General features: G+C 39.4%; 1 protein-coding gene across 2 annotated transcripts in view; it reads right to left on the reverse strand.

Annotated features, from left to right (window-relative positions):
- Positions 1-17,218, reverse strand: part of ptpn20 (protein tyrosine phosphatase non-receptor type 20) — a 32,945-nt gene that overhangs the window by 11,843 nt on the left and 3,884 nt on the right. For both annotated transcript variants that reach the window (XM_008429711.3, XM_008429712.2), the window contains exons 4-33: positions 14,999-15,064; positions 14,726-14,905; positions 14,531-14,603; positions 14,076-14,156; positions 13,843-13,918; positions 12,636-12,789; positions 12,361-12,432; positions 11,985-12,159; positions 11,666-11,801; positions 11,219-11,357; positions 10,955-11,107; positions 10,679-10,864; positions 9,916-10,078; positions 9,525-9,780; positions 9,248-9,324; positions 8,721-8,798; positions 8,493-8,600; positions 7,535-7,651; positions 7,231-7,439; positions 6,458-6,559; positions 6,114-6,207; positions 5,584-5,669; positions 4,263-4,437; positions 3,680-3,891; positions 2,871-2,969; positions 2,271-2,779; positions 1,392-2,001; positions 607-777; positions 355-529; positions 51-261 (exon numbers count right to left, since the gene is read on the reverse strand). In XM_008429711.3, the coding sequence (XP_008427933.1) occupies positions 51-261; positions 355-529; positions 607-777; positions 1,392-2,001; positions 2,271-2,779; positions 2,871-2,969; positions 3,680-3,891; positions 4,263-4,437; positions 5,584-5,669; positions 6,114-6,207; positions 6,458-6,559; positions 7,231-7,439; positions 7,535-7,651; positions 8,493-8,600; positions 8,721-8,798; positions 9,248-9,324; positions 9,525-9,780; positions 9,916-10,078; positions 10,679-10,864; positions 10,955-11,107; positions 11,219-11,357; positions 11,666-11,801; positions 11,985-12,159; positions 12,361-12,432; positions 12,636-12,789; positions 13,843-13,918; positions 14,076-14,156; positions 14,531-14,603; positions 14,726-14,905; positions 14,999-15,064 (4,943 nt within the window). The remainder of the gene's footprint in view (positions 1-50; positions 262-354; positions 530-606; positions 778-1,391; positions 2,002-2,270; positions 2,780-2,870; positions 2,970-3,679; positions 3,892-4,262; positions 4,438-5,583; positions 5,670-6,113; positions 6,208-6,457; positions 6,560-7,230; positions 7,440-7,534; positions 7,652-8,492; positions 8,601-8,720; positions 8,799-9,247; positions 9,325-9,524; positions 9,781-9,915; positions 10,079-10,678; positions 10,865-10,954; positions 11,108-11,218; positions 11,358-11,665; positions 11,802-11,984; positions 12,160-12,360; positions 12,433-12,635; positions 12,790-13,842; positions 13,919-14,075; positions 14,157-14,530; positions 14,604-14,725; positions 14,906-14,998; positions 15,065-17,218) is intronic.

Genomic DNA, 17,218 nt, shown 5'->3' on the forward strand with positions numbered 1-17,218 from the left:
CACTGACATGGGATGGTATCTTTTGTTTTTAGTCCAAGACGAACACGTACCGAATAATTTTGAGTTTGACCTTACGAGGGGCGATCTCGCAGGCTTTGACTGCGTCCTCTAACGTCATTCCCAGGGTGCACCTGCCACAGATGTACAGGATTTTGTCATTGCGCTTGACGCTGCCCTCTTCGCTGGCCGGGGAGCCTGGCACCACCTCCAAGCAGTAGATGCCCTGCCATTTGCTGCCAATGCCACCTGTCAGCTTTATTCCTGGGAAGGACACAAGCACACATAGATTCAAATACCACTGACCGATTAAACTGGTGCGTCTAAGAAACTAACATTTATTGTATGGGCTCCCACCCAGCTGTCCTGAAGGGGTCTTGTGGAGAACGACGTCAGGCAAGCTGTCGCAGGGAGGCGGACCCACCAGATTGCTCACCGCTCTGCCGAGGGTCATATTCAGCCTTCTAGGTGATGACCTGAGTACCGTCATGGCGACATCATCTGCCACACAGGTGACATCATGTCCATTTACCTGAAAGAAAAGCCACGGCACACATCTCATTCCTAGAAAGAGTCCTTAAATGTGCAGACGCGTGCTTCGGAGCGTACCGTGATGAGCCTGTCCCCGGCCCTGAGTCGTCCATCTGCCTTGGCGGGGTTGTCCAGTATTTCCTGTATGTAGTAGCAATTATCAATCTTGCTACGAGTGATGGTGAACCCAAAGCTTCCGTTCCTGGACTTGGTCAAGACCACTGTGAGCTCAAACTCTTTAATCATGCCCTAAAATGTGGAAAGATCGGTAATAAACACCTTGTTCAGAACCATCCATTTTTACAACTGTGTATTACACCAATATGTTATTTATACACTCACTAGCCACTTTTTAGGTAAATTACTTGTTGAACATAATTTTAAAAAATCAGGCGGTTAAATTGCAGCATCTCAGTGTATTTAGGCTTCTGGTCCTGATCAAAATCACTTCCCAAAGTGGGAATCAGAAGACCATGAAAAAGGAACGCTTCAGCTCCTTTCCCACATCGGAACCTGTCATGAACGCGCAAGCTAACTAGCATGGCAGGTTACGCCTATGACAGTGGATGATCATGTTGTCCTGTAACGGTAAGTAGTTTTTCCACCATTACTACAACTGGAACTCATACATGAGCTTGATTGACGGTGCTAAGACCCTCCTGCTGGTCCTGATTGGTTGTTTCTGACTAGCAGCAGCGCATTATTGCAGATGAATGCAGGAGAACACAGAGGAGACTGATTTTTTTCACACTTTATCTGTCTCATGTTATGCTTTTATATAATCTCTAACACAATGTAATCAAATGTGTTATAGATCTTATTTTCAACACTGAAACTTTGAGAACTGAATAGCAGTTTCTTGCCTTCCTCCGACTCTCTTCCTCCTCTTCATCCAGTTCTTCATCAAAATCATCCTTGTATTCCCTTCCCTTCCTCTCTGGTTCTTCTCTTAGCTGGGGTTGGATCTGGGCAGAACAGGTCAGCACTGTGGAAGGCAGTGTCGGGATGGGCGCTCCTGCGCAGGGAGGCACTGAGGAGATAATCTGGGCTGTGATTGGCGTTATGGGCGGAGGCTGTGGGGGAGGCACCGTAGGCCGAATGTTCTTGGACGTCACTTTGAAGTGGCTGGGAAGAAGGCCCTGTTGGATAGGGTGATGCTTTGTTTTCGGAGGCTGCGTCGTGAGCGGCTGGGATGGGTAGACGAGGGGGCAAGTGGTCGGCGTGTCGGATGAGAAGTTAAGTGGTGCGATGTTGGGAGTGGTGGGGACATGAGGGGAAAAGTTTGGAGTTTGAAAGCTGTTCTGATTTTGAGATTCGGGGGTTCCAATGGTCGTTGGTATAAAGTGGGAGGGAATGCTGTGGGCAGGCTCTAAGGTGGAGCTGATGGTCAAGTACTCTTCGTCGGCCATGATGGTCAGTCCATTTCCCATAAGGCAGTAGGTCACACTTCCATCTGCCTCCTCTCTGACCCCACTACAAATTCACAAACACAAGTGTAATTTAATAAAAAAAAAATCTCTATTATTATTTTTTTAAATTAATATACATAATATGAAAAGACACATATGGGGGCATGAGCGCCCACCACGTATCAGAAACCACCACTGTTCTGAGATATGAAATGGCAAACTTTTTAATGTAGTACTAAAAGTAATATATATATATATATATATATATATATATATATATATATATATATATATATATATATATATATATAAAAACATTAATTGTTAGGGTACCTGGTATATACAGGCTTAGAGGCAGTTTTTGCATAAACATCCATAAGCATCAAAGCTGAGCTCAGTGTCGCTGAAGCTTCCTCTTCTTCTTCCGTTTTCCTCCTCTCAGCTTCTCCCTCCTCCTGTTCTTCCTGTTTCCCAGCAGCTGGTTGTGGCTCTGGTGGGATCGGTGGCGAGGCAGGCGGAGGTGAAGAAGGCGAGGTGGGTGACAGTGGTGAGACTGGTGATGGAGGAGATGTGGGTGATGTCGGGGAGGGAGGCGTTCGAGGAGGAGATGGGGGAGGAGGGAAGTCCTGCTCCATATCATTCTCCAGGCTCATTTCACTTTCTGAGGGTGGTAAAGTTGTGGGAGGATCTGGGATTTTCTCTGTGGTGTTCTTCAGACCCTCTTCCTGGTTGGGCTGCTCATGTATGTTGGCATCACTTGGAGATCTAAGGAGCTGGGTGTAGTCCTCTCCGAGCCAGATGTCAAGAGATCTGGATCGAATGCCACGTATGGAGGCAGGACTCTGCAGGGTTGGACAAACAGTTGGACCATTGCTATAAATTACTTTATGCGTTGCAACTGTTTTAGGCGTGAGATTTGAACTTTTATACTACCAGTGTGTTGTCATCTACTTCATAAAGTACTCCAGGAGGGGGCCGACAGATCACCAGGTGGACTTCAGATGGGGCTCCTCGCAGCAAGAACAAAACTCTCTGGAATGAAGAAGAAAAGGGTGATGGTCCCAAAAAAATAAAAAAAATCCTTAAGGGAGAACTGAATCAGTCAGACACAAAACCCAATTAATAATGTAAATATGAAATACTGTATGTAATCTTGTCAAATTGTTCTGTATATCCTTAGCCCAAGTTTACTGGGATTTTAAGTGAACAACAGTGTGGTGTGCATTTGTGTTTATCCCCTCATTTAAAATTCAAAACAAGCAATTCTCTTCAAAAAAGAGAATATTTAAAACCTGACTCTATACTAGAGGCTGCAAGCCTAGCTATAAAATGGTCCAGTCAAAGTCCACACCTAAATGTAACAATGTATCTGTGACAAGATTTCTAAATTGATCTTGCCTTTCACACTTCCAGCATTCATTTCTTAAAATCAAAATAAATGCTTTGGAGTTTGGGGTTATATGCATAATTTTTTTTATTTAAAGATTAAGGTTGTCAAAAAAAAATGTAAGAGCACACATTCTGTGACACAACTAACTTGATTATCATTGTTAATACATTAACAAATGGGTGAATCTGTGACCAACCGGGGTGTACAGAGAACAGGATCAGAGATCTCACTAATAACATATTATTGAGGCCAGAGAAAACACTGCTGTCATGCAACAAGTGCATTGATGTATTACATTTATAAACCATGAACACTATAGTCATGACAGTGTTTTAAAAGTGGAAACTCAAACCTGGTAGGAGAGATCTTTCACGTGTTCTCCGTTGACAGACAAAATGATGTCCCCCTCTCGCAGCTGGCCGCTTTCTTGAGCCGGCTGACCTGGGAACAGGCGCTTGATGCGGACCACGCTACCACGGTCTGCTCCCGAGCGCAGCTGTGAGATGTAGAAGCTGAAGCCAAGACCAGACAAGCTCTTTTTCAGAACCACTTCATGGGTATTTTCTGTGAAAGAGAGAAGACATAACCGAGGAAAAGAATGTGTGATTTGAAACAGTCTATCTGCAAATTTTTAAGTGTATTTTGCACGTTTTCTTTTAATAGTCCAACTAAGAAAACTGAGAGTTTATACAGACAGTGAACTGTTCCTTTACCCAGACTCAGACAGGAAATGGGCAGCTTCAAGGTTTCAGTGCATGCAATCTCAAGGGACTGAGGCAGCATCAGTTCTGGATGCCTCTGACAACTAGCACAATGTAGCTGTCAGATGAGTCACAGTCACCCCTGGGCCCTGTGTGTGTGTGCGTGTGTATGTGTGTGTAAGGTTTTTTTTTTTATCTGAGACGGTGCATTTGTCCCTTTCTCTTTTCTCTCACCATCCGTCACAAAGCTGTAGTCCTTGGCTCGACCACTCAAGGTTGTTTCCATGGAGACCTCTGTCCTGGGGGTCGACTGAGTGTATGACGGACTGTGAATCAGGGGGTAGCAGGGGGAGTCAGGTCTGTGCTCCAAGACAGCTGTAGCCTCCCTTTCCAGCAGCAGGTTCACCACCTTCAAGGAACAGATTGACACCTGTAAACTTCTTCATGTCTTTAAAATGCACCAGAAAACAATCAGCCTGAGCACAAACAGTAGGCGATTTGTAGTACAATATTTAAAACAAAAGTCAGTCTTTGAAATTAACAGATATTTTTGCCTATTTTCCTAATTAATTGCAGTTTTCTCCAGTCACTAAAGTTGTTTGAGCCTTGTGAAACAAATAATTGAAACACTTTTATTCCTATTTTTTGGTTTAACAATGGCTAAAGGGAGAAAACTGTGACATTTCCAATATTTATTCATATTAATAAATATAAATAAAGCAAGGGTTTTCTTGTCTTAGTCAAATTTCTCAGTGGAATGGAAATACATGTTTTTATATATATATATATATATATATATATATATATATATCAGTATGAATAGTTCTGGAACTATAAAAGAACAGAAAAAAGCTACTTAACGTCATTCAGTTGCCCCATCTAATGAATTCAGATGGGAGACAAATTGAAAACTGGTCTCCTCTAATTACTGTTCATAAAATTTTCTGCCATCATCAGCCAAATATTTGAAGAGCCACTTTGGAGAGTTAAAAAGCAACTCTGAAGCCTGTGTCAAGGTTTAAAAGAATAAGCATCCTAATGCTTTGCAGTTTTAAGGAAGATTAATTATCTATTTAAACCTCAAACTTCTGTCTTTCAGAGAATATTCTGGATTTGAACATGTTAGCATCTTTTCAAAGGTAATAATCTGCTTTTTAGGGGAAGACACGTGGAAGTTGCTGTTTTATATTGTTAGCTGCTCTAAATATCCAATGTTGCATCTGTCTCTAATGTAAATTATGAATTCCCATCCCATTAGCAGGAAGGCTTGAATAAACATTTATCACAAGCTATTCTTGTAGCTTTTTATGTTCTTATCCAAAAAAAGTTTGAAGAATCAGCAGAAGCAAAAATTGGTACTGAAACGCAAAGCCTGACATTAAAAATCAGTCATAAAATTTGACTGCTTAAGCTCTAAAATGATTCATAACATAAACATATGAATTGAAGCTCTTCTTTCCTGGAAAACGTAACCAGTTAAGAACATCATCATGTTTACATTTTTCTTTTTAACATTTTTTAGTGTGCTTGTATGTATATTTTTGTTTGTGAATACCTCCCCAGTCCTTTTCAGACACTCGACAGCCTGTTGGTGAGTCACTCCCCTCAGGTTGGTCCCATCAACCTCCAGCAGTCTGTCTCCTGCCGTGTGCACAAAAACAAACATCATTACAATTAGCAGTGTCAATGTGTAGATGGTTTGCATCTGTGTCAACAAACACAGATTGTTTCTTGTCCAATTTTAACCTCTTGAATGTGCAAAATAAGTTATACACACAGAATTATGGGGAAATTTGTGTTTGTTAAAGGACAGCAATCAATATTTATACCTAAGGAAATGCACATAGAAGTAGGAAGCATTAGGGTAGTTAGTCGCTGATTTCGTATAAATCACAAAAACATTCCAGTCACTTATTTCCTATTCTAAACCTTAAAGCTAATTTTTAAAAACAAGCTATCAAAACTGACATGAGTGATAATTCACAACTCAGAGTTGAAAAAAAAGTGCATTTTAAACGTGATCTATTTAAATCTTTTGTTTCACAATTTTATTTCACTGTTTAACATTAAAGATTAAAGGAATACCAATCTGAATGCGTCCGTCTTGCTCAGCAGCTCCTCCTGGCACCAAACTCTTAATATAAATGCCTCCAAAATGCACATTTGTGTTTATTCCACCCTTTTTGGAGCAGAGGGAAAAAAAGATGTAATTATTCAATGTCACGGGCCTGAACTGAGCCTAACCATCCAAACTCAATAAGCATGTAGGCGTTAGGGATCTTGCATTGTTGCAACATATTTAGGTTATTCCCTTTAAGTCTTTCCAGTTATCTTTCTAGTTTGAAGAACATTTGTCTTCTTAAACCTTCTCCAAAATAGTTAAGACAATAAAATCAAAACAGATTAAAAGCAGAAAAGAGGTCACTCACAGTGACACTTATTCCAAGGCTCCCACCACTTTTCTTTATGTCTATAGTAAAACGATCTCCTGTTTTAAGGCTTAAGATGGACGGAGACCTTGGAGACGCGTCCTAAAGGGGAAGCAGAAAAGAAAAACAGTTTCTAAGAAAAACAAAAACAAGACTGCCCACTTTTTGTCTGCAAGGTAAACAGTAGGGGAAAAAAAAAGAAAGACCCAAAACATTATGATCAAATAAGAATTTATATAATTGACTGGAACCCCTCAATTTTACAATTTTCAATTAACATACAAACTGTTTTCTTATTTTCTTTTATCTGTTTTGAAACGACATTTGTTATGAAGCTGAGCTCCATTCAATTCAGTTTATTTCTATTTAGTTCAGTTAGTTTTAGTTTGACTAGGTTCAATTTAATCCATCAAATTCAAATGACTACAAAGGCCATTTTTAGGTACTTTACAAACAGTACAATTCAATATAATACGCTCATATTGCACAATATAGAGTATAAATAAAGTCTGTAGCTTATTTAACACTAAGTAGCAAACAATTATCTGTTAAAGGAAGGCCATTTAAAGTGCATTGCATCATTGACTTTCTCCCAATCCTTTCTCCCAATCAAGCATGTTTACTCAAGTATTGTTTCTGAAACCAGAGGATGACGCGGAGCTTCATCCAATTATAAGGAGCACCTAATCAGTTTAGCACTAGAAGCTGTCTGACCTGTTAAACATCTTCCATGGAAACAAAGTCGATTGCCCCTGCGAAACAATGCCTCCTACCTGAGCGTCGTGTATTCGGACAACAGGAATGTGGAGCTTCCTGTTATGCTTCGGAGTGGCCATGCTGGACAAGATGATGGCCTCCTCCAGCTCCTCCACAGGGGGGCGAAACTCTGTGCCACTCAGGGTGGTCTGTGACCCAAAACTCCTCTCTAATGACAAACCTAGAGTGCTCTGACTCAGGGAGCCCTGTCTGTCCTTTAGTGAGTCTGCAAGGAAAGCAGCCAAGAGAGATTACAACCCTTAACCCTGAAGTGGCCGTACTATGGAGATTACAGAGAAGACACAGCAGAGTAACTCTTACGTTTAGGCTGTGAAACGATGAGCTCTACTTCATCAGGACTGTTCTGAAGGATGGCAGCAGCGTCGCTGAATGTGACTCCTTCTAAACTGGTCTTGTTAAGAGAAATGAGACGACCACCTAGAAAAGTAGCATAGATACTGGTGAAAAGTTGAGATGTTTATCACACTGCATCTTCGATTTTTTTGTAGTCTTACACACAGTGCTGTGAAAAATTATTTGTTCCCTTTCAGATTTGTTCTGTTTTTGCCTTTTTTTTGTCACAGTTAAAGGTTAGAATGTGTTTAGAAAAAAAGTATATAAAAGAAAAATTCAGTTTTCCAGCTTTGACTTAACATTGCATCATTGACTTTCTCCCAATCCTTTTTTCCAATCAAATCTAGTTCTGGTTCTTCATGAACTGGATGGCTAGACACAATTGAAGGAGCTAAAAATTCTGTTCTAAATTTTGAAGAAATGTGTCAATCATGATTGGTTTATGCATCATAAATCAGCAAGTTCACCTCTGAGAAACACAAAAATGCCTTGATGGAGCCTAGTCAAAGTCTGGGCTCTGTTCTGAATGACAAGAAAGGCTGTTAATGCTGAAAATCTGCTCAGAAATTCTGCAAACAGTATTAGGCCAAACTTTCTCTAATGTAATATAAATGACTTTTAATCAGTTATCCAAATATTTGATGGTGGTTGTTGCTGCCAAATGTGGCAGAACCAGCTGTTGGGTTTGTGGAGCTTTTTTCACAATTGGTTTGAATATATTATTTTTTTTAGTGGGCCTTTCTTTCTCTGACTTTTTGAAATTTACTCAGCTTATCTTTGTCTCACATTAAAATCAGCAAAAGGATCTATAACAATCAAGTGTGACAGAACCCCCCCCCCCCTGAGAAATAAGCATCAGGGGCAAAACATTTTTCAGGGTTTGTTTATTTGAAAAGTAAATCAAATGTTTCTCATTCCACCTTACCAGGTTTGATTCGTCCATCTTTGTCTGCAGGGCCATCAGGCACAATGGAAGCAATGAATATCCCCAGGTCAAGTTTTCCCGTGTTGTCCTCTCCTACTATCACAAAGCCTGAAAAAAACATGGCAAGAAGAAAAATATTACCTGCTTAGGAATAAACTGCAAGAAACACAACCACTGCAATCTTTTCATTTTTTTTTAAATATTCAAGTGTGTTTAAGAAATACTCACCAAAACCCAGTTTGGGATCTTTCTTCAGTATCACACAAACTATCTCTCTCTCAGGTGGTGTCCGTGTTGGAGTATCAACTAGTAGAAAAACGTATTTACTTATAAATACACTTTCTGTAAATTGGATTGTTTGTTCTAAAAAAACAAGGATTGAGAGGATCCTTTAACACAATAAAAATGAAAAAAAAATGTTTATCCTAATGGAGATGACCAGTTCAGGCTGAGTCTCCTACATGAGAAGTAGATGTGTTTTAGCAGAATTATGGATTCTTCTTTTGAGAGATTTGTCTTCCCGATGTCTGTGTTGGAACCCTACAACATTCCCATAGTTAATTAAGACCAATAATAAGGACAGAGCCAATTATCACCAAAACAGGAAAAAAAAAGTGATTGCTGTGTTGATTTCTAACTGTAAACTAAAGCTAAGCAAGCAAACTTCATTACAAAGCTTGACTTGACAGACGTTTGTACTTTGGTTGTTAAATCTGTGCAACTGTATGTGTGGAAAAAAGGTTCATTATTGTCACCTCTTAGAGAAGAAGAGGCGTCAGAGTCCTGCTTTTGTAGAGAGACGCTGGACAGCCGTCTGGGAATCCCTGGAGAGCTACAACATATGTGTGTATATCTATTTATATCACAACAACGCCAGTGACCAAAGAGACAGTTCTTGTTATCATCATCATCATCATCATCATCATCATCATCATCATCATCATCATCATCATCATCATCATCATCATCATCATCATCATCATCATCATCATCATCATCATCATCATCATCATCATCATCATCATCATTTACCTCCAAGACTGTCGCTCTTTCCCATCCCTGAGGTCTCCCATTCCAGGCAATTCCTTGTTCAGATCTCTGCCCATCTCTCTCCTCATTTCTCTCTGCTGGCGCAGTCGAGCTTCCAGCTTGGCAGTGAGATCGTCACAGGACTTGGAGAGGGAGTCGGCCTGGCCAGATGTCAAACCTACATGGTTCAGCATGCCCTCTGAGCAAGATATCCGCTTCAGGCTCATGTTACGGGCCCGGTAGGCAGATATGTTTTCATCTGAAGAACGAGAGAGGAATTGTTTTTATTTTTGTCTTTGTTGTGACATTCCTGTTCAGTTGTTTTTTGTGTGTGTGTGTAATAACAGTGGAAAGTACGGTAATATATTTGGCGAAATAACTAAAGCCGTCCCACCAGGTATCATTGTGTGGTTGAGCTGTCGAGACGTCATCTCGCTGTGAAATTTGTGCTGTGCTGAGCAGAGGTTCAGGAGATACTGTGCAATTTTAGAGGTTTCTGTTACAAAGATGTGCTTTTTACCGCTGGGTCCACCGCACTCTATGATCAGCTTACGACGCTGAAACACAAACACAGGTCAGGGTCATGACTACGAACTGTAAATCTACATTTCTTTTGTAACACTATAAGTGAAGATTAAAATGTAACAAAATTAGGAAGTATTGCAAAAATTCTCAAACATTACTTGATACACCAACAGAGACTTTATGAACAATAGGATGAATAAAAAATATGGTTGAAGGAAAGCTGCTACTCACAGTCAACCTACATTGAAATTCAGATGCAATAACACTTTATTGATCCCAAAGGGAAACTTAATTTTGTTGAAACTCGTATTAATTCAAATTCTTCAAAGAGTTATTGTAGCTAGTGATGGCTGTCAGCATGGAAGATCTCTTGTAGCGGTTTGTATTACAGCAAAACACAACTGGTGACACATTGGCAGTGATTAAAATCACCATATATTGCCACAAATGCAGATTTGCCTGAGCATGAAATGTACTACAGAGTCCCATTTTCAGTTCACCACATGCAAACATGTTGAAGAAGACATAATTTTGTTGCAAAACTAAAAAAAAAAAAAAAAAAAATTCCTTTGCAACATTTTCTAGAAACAGCTTGAAACAAAACTTAAGTGGAATGTCACTTATTATTTTACCCCAGTGGATATAGAGTCTGTCTCCCTCCACAGAAAGCGCCTGGTGACAGTTCGCAGGTGGTTCTTTGTCTCATAGACGATGATTCCTTTGGCGCACACTCCCAGAACTAATTCTCCTATCAATGGTCTTTTCTCTCTTCCTACGCGGTGGAACATCACTCCATACTCCGGCAACTGTTGGACAATCTGAGGGGGGATTATTATGAAAGAAAGTTCACACAATCACCTTTCAAATTAGCACATCATAAGAGAAAGGTAAGGGAAGGGTGCATTTGCCTTTAGGTACTCTGTTTCTGCCTCCTCGGGCAGCAAATGAGCATGACTTGCATGTAGTCTCGGCAACTCCTCTCTGATGATGGGTACAGCGAGCTTCTCCAGCATTCTCTTGGATACATAATGCTCAGGTTGATAATAGTCTTTGCCATACAACTAGACAGACACACACACAAAAAAAAACACACACTATTGGTCACACTCTGACTCATAACGTAGGAGTTTAAAGGTACAATATTTCATTATTTTTCTGCGTCTCCTCTGTACCTCTGCCATATAATCACCAAACTCAGCCTGCAGAGCGAGAGCAGCCAGGAACAAGCCTGTCTCCTCGTTACAGTAAAGCCTGTCCTCCAGGATATCTTTACGCAGCTGTAAGTAATACTGGTGCCGAGTCAGTCTGTGCCTAGACAGTGAAGGAGCAATTGATGTCACATCTCAGATATATATTGATGAATAAATACAGCATGGAATAAAGGATAAGAAACTATGAGTTTAGGGAACTGAGTTTAAACTTTGAATGAATGTCCTATTAAATGATGTCAAAAAAACTGCACATTTTACAGTGTGAAAGTGTTCCTTCGCAATTGTTCAGCTGTTTTTCTTTTCACTGACATTTAATGCCATTGAAGCAACACTACTCAAAAGAAAATAATGCAGAAAATAGGCATCGACTCTACGCAAAAGCATTGAACTTGAAAAAGCTGCACTTACAGAATGAAGGCAATATCATCGACAAAAAATTTGACTCGAAGAAACACCAAGAAGGAAGATATCTGCCCTTTTTTCCAGCTGTCAGGTGCAACTTTGGAGATTTTTGTCTCGTGATCCAAAAAGAAATATTCATCGTCTGCAAAACAGAACAACGGCAACAAAAACGATCAAACCCTTTCTTTGTCTCTCTGCAACTGCCGTGGTAATTTCTACGACACAAAAGTTAAATTAGAATCATGTTTATGACATTTTAAATATAATTTCTGATCTGGTCACGTGCATACAGACAGATTAGGTCCAATTTGACATGTCCTCTTACCATCTAGGAAGGAAAGACCAAAGTAAAAGTGCTCCACCAAGTTTGCGTGAGCCACCACCATGTCAAACACATCTCTTGCCCTGGATTTAATGTCACAGCGAACAACCACGTACTGTCCGTTAGGCAGCACTACAGTCACTTCTCGCTGAGAGGAACTTGAATGGCCCTTTTTGGACTGTGGTGTGCAAACACAGAGAAATGCATGCACATAGAAAAAACAACAACAGACACACTGAGAAGGTTGTAACAAGCGTGCAACTAAGCATGTAGACAGGTCAACGTGCGAGAACAACAACTCAAAAAGTGCGGAAGAACATACAAATACACAGATAAGGGGCAGATAGAGAAACAGGAGGACTTGAAATCAATCATTTACCACGATAGATCCTGGAAGCTCAAGAAGAATTTGCTGATCATCTCGCATTCTTACAAACTCTGGACCCAATGCCTGAAATATACAGCATATAATTAAAAACCTTACAGAATATTAAACCTATTTTATGCTGTTTTACTTAACTCTCTGTTGCTAAATTCAATTTTTCCCACTGTTAACAAGTTTGATCTTAAAAAGGGTCATATTCTCTTGCATATTTTGGTCCCGCAAAACATTTTAAGTCTGTTTATCACAACAAAAAAAGCTCCTGTTCTTACCTTGGCTTTTCTCTGGCTCAGGCTGAGTGAGGATTCGCTGAAGGTAATGGAAGGACTGTGAGATCTGCCTGATGCCTTTGGAGAGAAATCGTGGTGGGGGCTCCTACCAATCCAGCTGCAGTTGCTGTCCCTGCGGCGTACCCTCCGAGGGAGCCTGACGGGACAGAGGCAGGGTAGGAAGGACAGAATGAGTAATCGTTGTGTGGACGAGCTGAAAAGTCAAACAACAGCAGTGAGAGTCATGTCCCTCCAAAGTCAGCGCAGATGAAGAGAGAGACAAAACGAGGAGGGGGAAAATTTACTTGCATTTCTCTCTGGAAAATGACTTTCACTCGTCCTTTTTGTCAATACTACATTATCTTCAAATTTTGAAGGAACATTTTAATATTCATTGCTCTTTTGGGGTTGGGGTGGGTGGGTATTTAAATCAATATACTTCCAACTTCAAATGATTTTCTAAAAAATAAAAAAAAAGATACAAAAGTTTATACATTTCCACTAATAATTGATTAAATATTCCTAATTGTCCCTTGACTGTATGCTTTTTGTAGCCACCAACAAGCTTCTGACATAATTCGGCTGTTGTTGTACTGCTAGGCCTCCTTTAAAGTTGTTTGTTTTCTTTGAGCATTCTCCAAAATTTTTCAATATGAGATGGGGGCTTTGGAAATGTCATAATCTTAATCTTAGTTCACTTCATCGTTTTTTTTTGTTTTTTATAGACGTACATGGTGGTGGTAGCTTAACAAGTCAATTGGTTATAGCTTATGAGTAAATCTGACTCACAAAAACCTTAAAAATGTTCCAACCTTAACTTTGATGAAAATGTCTTACTATTCAGGAATTAGTCATAAGTCTTACTAGAATTATGCCAGAAGCTGTGCGGCCTTTGCAAAGAAACATTTAACCAAATATTTTTTGGCATGCCGTTAAGATTTGAAAAGTTTGAAAATAACTTCCAACTTGTGAATGAAAAGCTTGTATTTAAAAAAAATACAAGTGAATGGTTGTGTTATTTTATGCAAGAAAATAAAAAGAGTGGAGTAAAACCTATAAAGTCTCAAACAAATATGACATTCATGATCACGATGAGTGTATTTAAACTTCTGACACAAGCAGTAAGTATGCACCGCTTACACAGAGATAATGAAAATAGTAGAAACCCTCTGCCTCCCAGTGAAGATGTGCTGATGCGCATAATACATGCCTGTCTAAAGAAGACTGGTACAACAGCGTGGGTGAGCTTCTTGGTCTTTGCCTCCAAGGTCTTTGAGGTAAACTCCCTAAACCGGAAAAATTAAACAAATTCCTTCTATACATTTTACTTTATGTCATGTAAAGAAAACAACAACTGTGAAATTCTGAGATAAGCAAGTATAAGACAATAACTTAGAAACAATAAAGAACAGCTCTAAAGCATAGTTTGTGTCGTGTGTTTACCTGACTTTGAGTCAGAGTCCGTTGAGTACCTCCGCCCTTCAGCGCTTCCTTCACTGAAGTCTGATAATGGCCCTCTCTTCCCTGTCAGGCAGGTAGGAGATGAAAGATGACAGCGACGTTTGATTTTTGTCAGCCTCCGAGCTCCTCTAAGACACTTATGTGTATGAATGCAACTGAAGGATGATGAAGGTTTATTCTGGAGCATCCTGCATGCTCTGTATCTGATTACTGGCTCCAACTGGAGTCTAATCCCAGGCTTGCTTGAGGTTAAGATCTTAATCCTGTTGACCTCTGTTCTATCTTGAGTCAAAATGTAACTGTAAGGTAATTTCTAGGATAATACACATGCGTGAGTTAAAGTTTTATGCAGTTCAAGGCACAACTAAATAACTTTTATCGTTTTAACTGCATACAAGAGAAGATTATTTATCAGAAGCTAAAAAAGGCGTACTCACTGTGAAGTCTCTCCCTGATCATCTGGCTCCTGCCGCTCAGAGGAATGTTGCTGTCTGGCAGAGAACCATCCACCTAAAAATGAAGGAAAGCCGCCATGCCTTTTCATTTTTGACACATAACGTATAACACTGGTTGTAGAGAAGGTGCAAAGCCAGAAAGGAAGAACGTGCAGTCCTCAGATATCTACGACTCACTGATTCGTGAAAAACCTCCTCAACGAGCTGTCGAACAACTTTGGTGGGCGGCAACAGGTTGGAGGCCTTGTGCTGGGATTCGCAGGCCTCCAGAATTGAAGTGAGGTTTACCCTGCGGTGGGCCAGGTCCTCACACATGCTGAGGAGGATGCTGTTGAGATGGTCACTCAACTGAACTGGCTGAAAAGGTTTTAAAATATCATCACAAATGGCTAAACCAGTGGACTGTAAAACCAGGAAAAAAAGGAAAGGTTTTGTTTCAGGGACTCCTACCTGATTTTGAGGTAGCTGAAAATCAACCGACCAGTAGAGAGTCATTCCCAGCGAATATACCAACATCTGTGTAGCAAAGTATATTTGTTGAGAAACAACACAGCATCTTTAAGACAGAGATAGCTGGCTCTAAAAAACATATGTTAACTTTTATAAAGAATCTGTAGCTATTAAATTTGACATTTAATATACTTTTAACTGTTTTTCTAAGTGGACTTTCAAAATGTCCTCAGAACCACCAGTGTGTTCAAAACAGTTATTTCTTCCTTATTTATCACTGATTATAAAACATGACTTGCAATGATTTCTCCTCTGGACATACATCTTTTCAAGAAGCTGAGGTCAGACGGTCAGACTGAATATCACAACTCAAGAAGAAAACTTGTCCAATCGGGTCAGAGAGAACAAATCAAACTTTTGAGATCTGTTTGTAATTAATCTCTCCTTTAAGAATCCTTTGAGCTGATCTTAACTTATTACCGAGAGGAGTTTCCGATTGTCATGTTAATAAATTATGTTTTTTTTTTGTGGTCATTCAGGTACTGAAGGCTAAATGCTGTTTGTGTTGTGGATTTTAGGGCCATTGTCCACTTTTTCTTCTGTTTTCACTCATCTGTCTCAGAGAATAGACTTTAACACACTTTTGTTAGCTTATAAATCACGGAACGACTTAACACCAAAATAATTTAAGACCTGTTGTCATTGTGTCAACCTTCCAGACCTTCCAGGTCTTCTGCTCCTGGTCTAGATTGTTTATAGCTGACTTTCATTAATAATAACTGAGACATCATCAACTGGCTTTTTGCCCCTTTATTTTGCCACTGCATTGTAATGTTTCTTTCTTGTCTGTTGTATGTTTTCATAATGTAAAACACTTTGAATTGCCTAGCATCAAATATGTGCTAGCCTTGCCTTGCTAGCTTTCTAGCTTTCAGTAAGACTCATTCTATTTTAAAACTATTGTTCCTCAGATGCCTACAGAATCAACAGGATGATACATTTTGCCAAAGGAAACTCTTATCCACACAGATGATGACCAGGGACTTTTAAACAGCTGTATAATGATTTGCTATGTTTTTATCGGCTGGTTTGTTTAACCACACAACTGCAAATAGCCTAGGAATGTCCAGCCATCATATTGTTAAGGACATAGACAAGTTCCGTATCCCAAAATTGAAAATGTTTATGTGTGAAATTTGTGCTTCTACTTCAAAGAAAAGAAAAGAACTTGTGAAGATGCTGACATAAGTTGGTAAGAAAAACTCAGTCAGACAGAAAGATCCCATTACTCGAAAACAACATAAAGTCTAAGGGAGAAAAACATTCATTTTTGATTAATTTAGACAAAGCCCAGTTTTGCATTTTTGGCCATATTATTGATACACTTGGAGAAAAGTGGGGGAAATTTGCAAGCCTGAAAACACCATGCAAATCATGAGGCATGGGCGCGCCAGTATTAAGTTGTGGGGCTGTTTTGCTGCAGAAGAAACTGAAATGACATTATGAAGAAATATTTAAGCAACATGAAGACATCAGCAGTGAAATTAAAAAATTGGGTGCAAATGGGTCTTCTAAAAGGATAATGCAAAAAGCATACAGCTAACGTGGTTACAAAGTGAATTAAGGGTTACAAAGTCAATGTTTTGGAGAAACCATCACCAAGCAAAGCCCTGATTCAGCGCAATAAAAGGTTTCTAGGCAGAACTTGAGCAAAGTGGCCTAAAATCTTGACTAACTCACACCAGTTTAGTCAAAATTCTAACAAACTTCTGCAAAAATCATGCAAAACGTCTGATCAACATCTTACGCGTTTATAAGAAATGTATGTAAACTACTGAATGTAAGAAAAGTGAAAAGTATTTCCTAAAAAATTATATGACAAATTATTATTTCATTTAGGAAACAAAAATAACTTTGGTAACCAAAACTAACCCAAAGCACAAAAAATATTTCTGATTTTACTGGAAAGAAAAGAAGATATGTTCTTCTTTAATGCAGTGTATGATTACTGCATGTATCAGCTGTGTCTTTGAAGTCATTTTGTAAGTTCTTGTGATTTTTTTGTGTGAATATAATGTATTTAAATTGTTTTAAAATAAATGTATTTTTAATTTTATTAAATAATTTACTATACATCCAAATCCACAATTTAAAAAAATTATGTTGCCTATATCAGCCACTAGGCGGCGTATTTACTCCTTAGTTGACCTTCAGTTTCTC

This window comes from Poecilia reticulata, chromosome 15, assembly GCF_904066995.2.
Source record: "Poecilia reticulata chromosome 15, P_reticulata-male-v2, whole genome shotgun sequence".
Classification (NCBI taxonomy): Eukaryota; Metazoa; Chordata; class Actinopteri; order Cyprinodontiformes; family Poeciliidae; genus Poecilia; species Poecilia reticulata.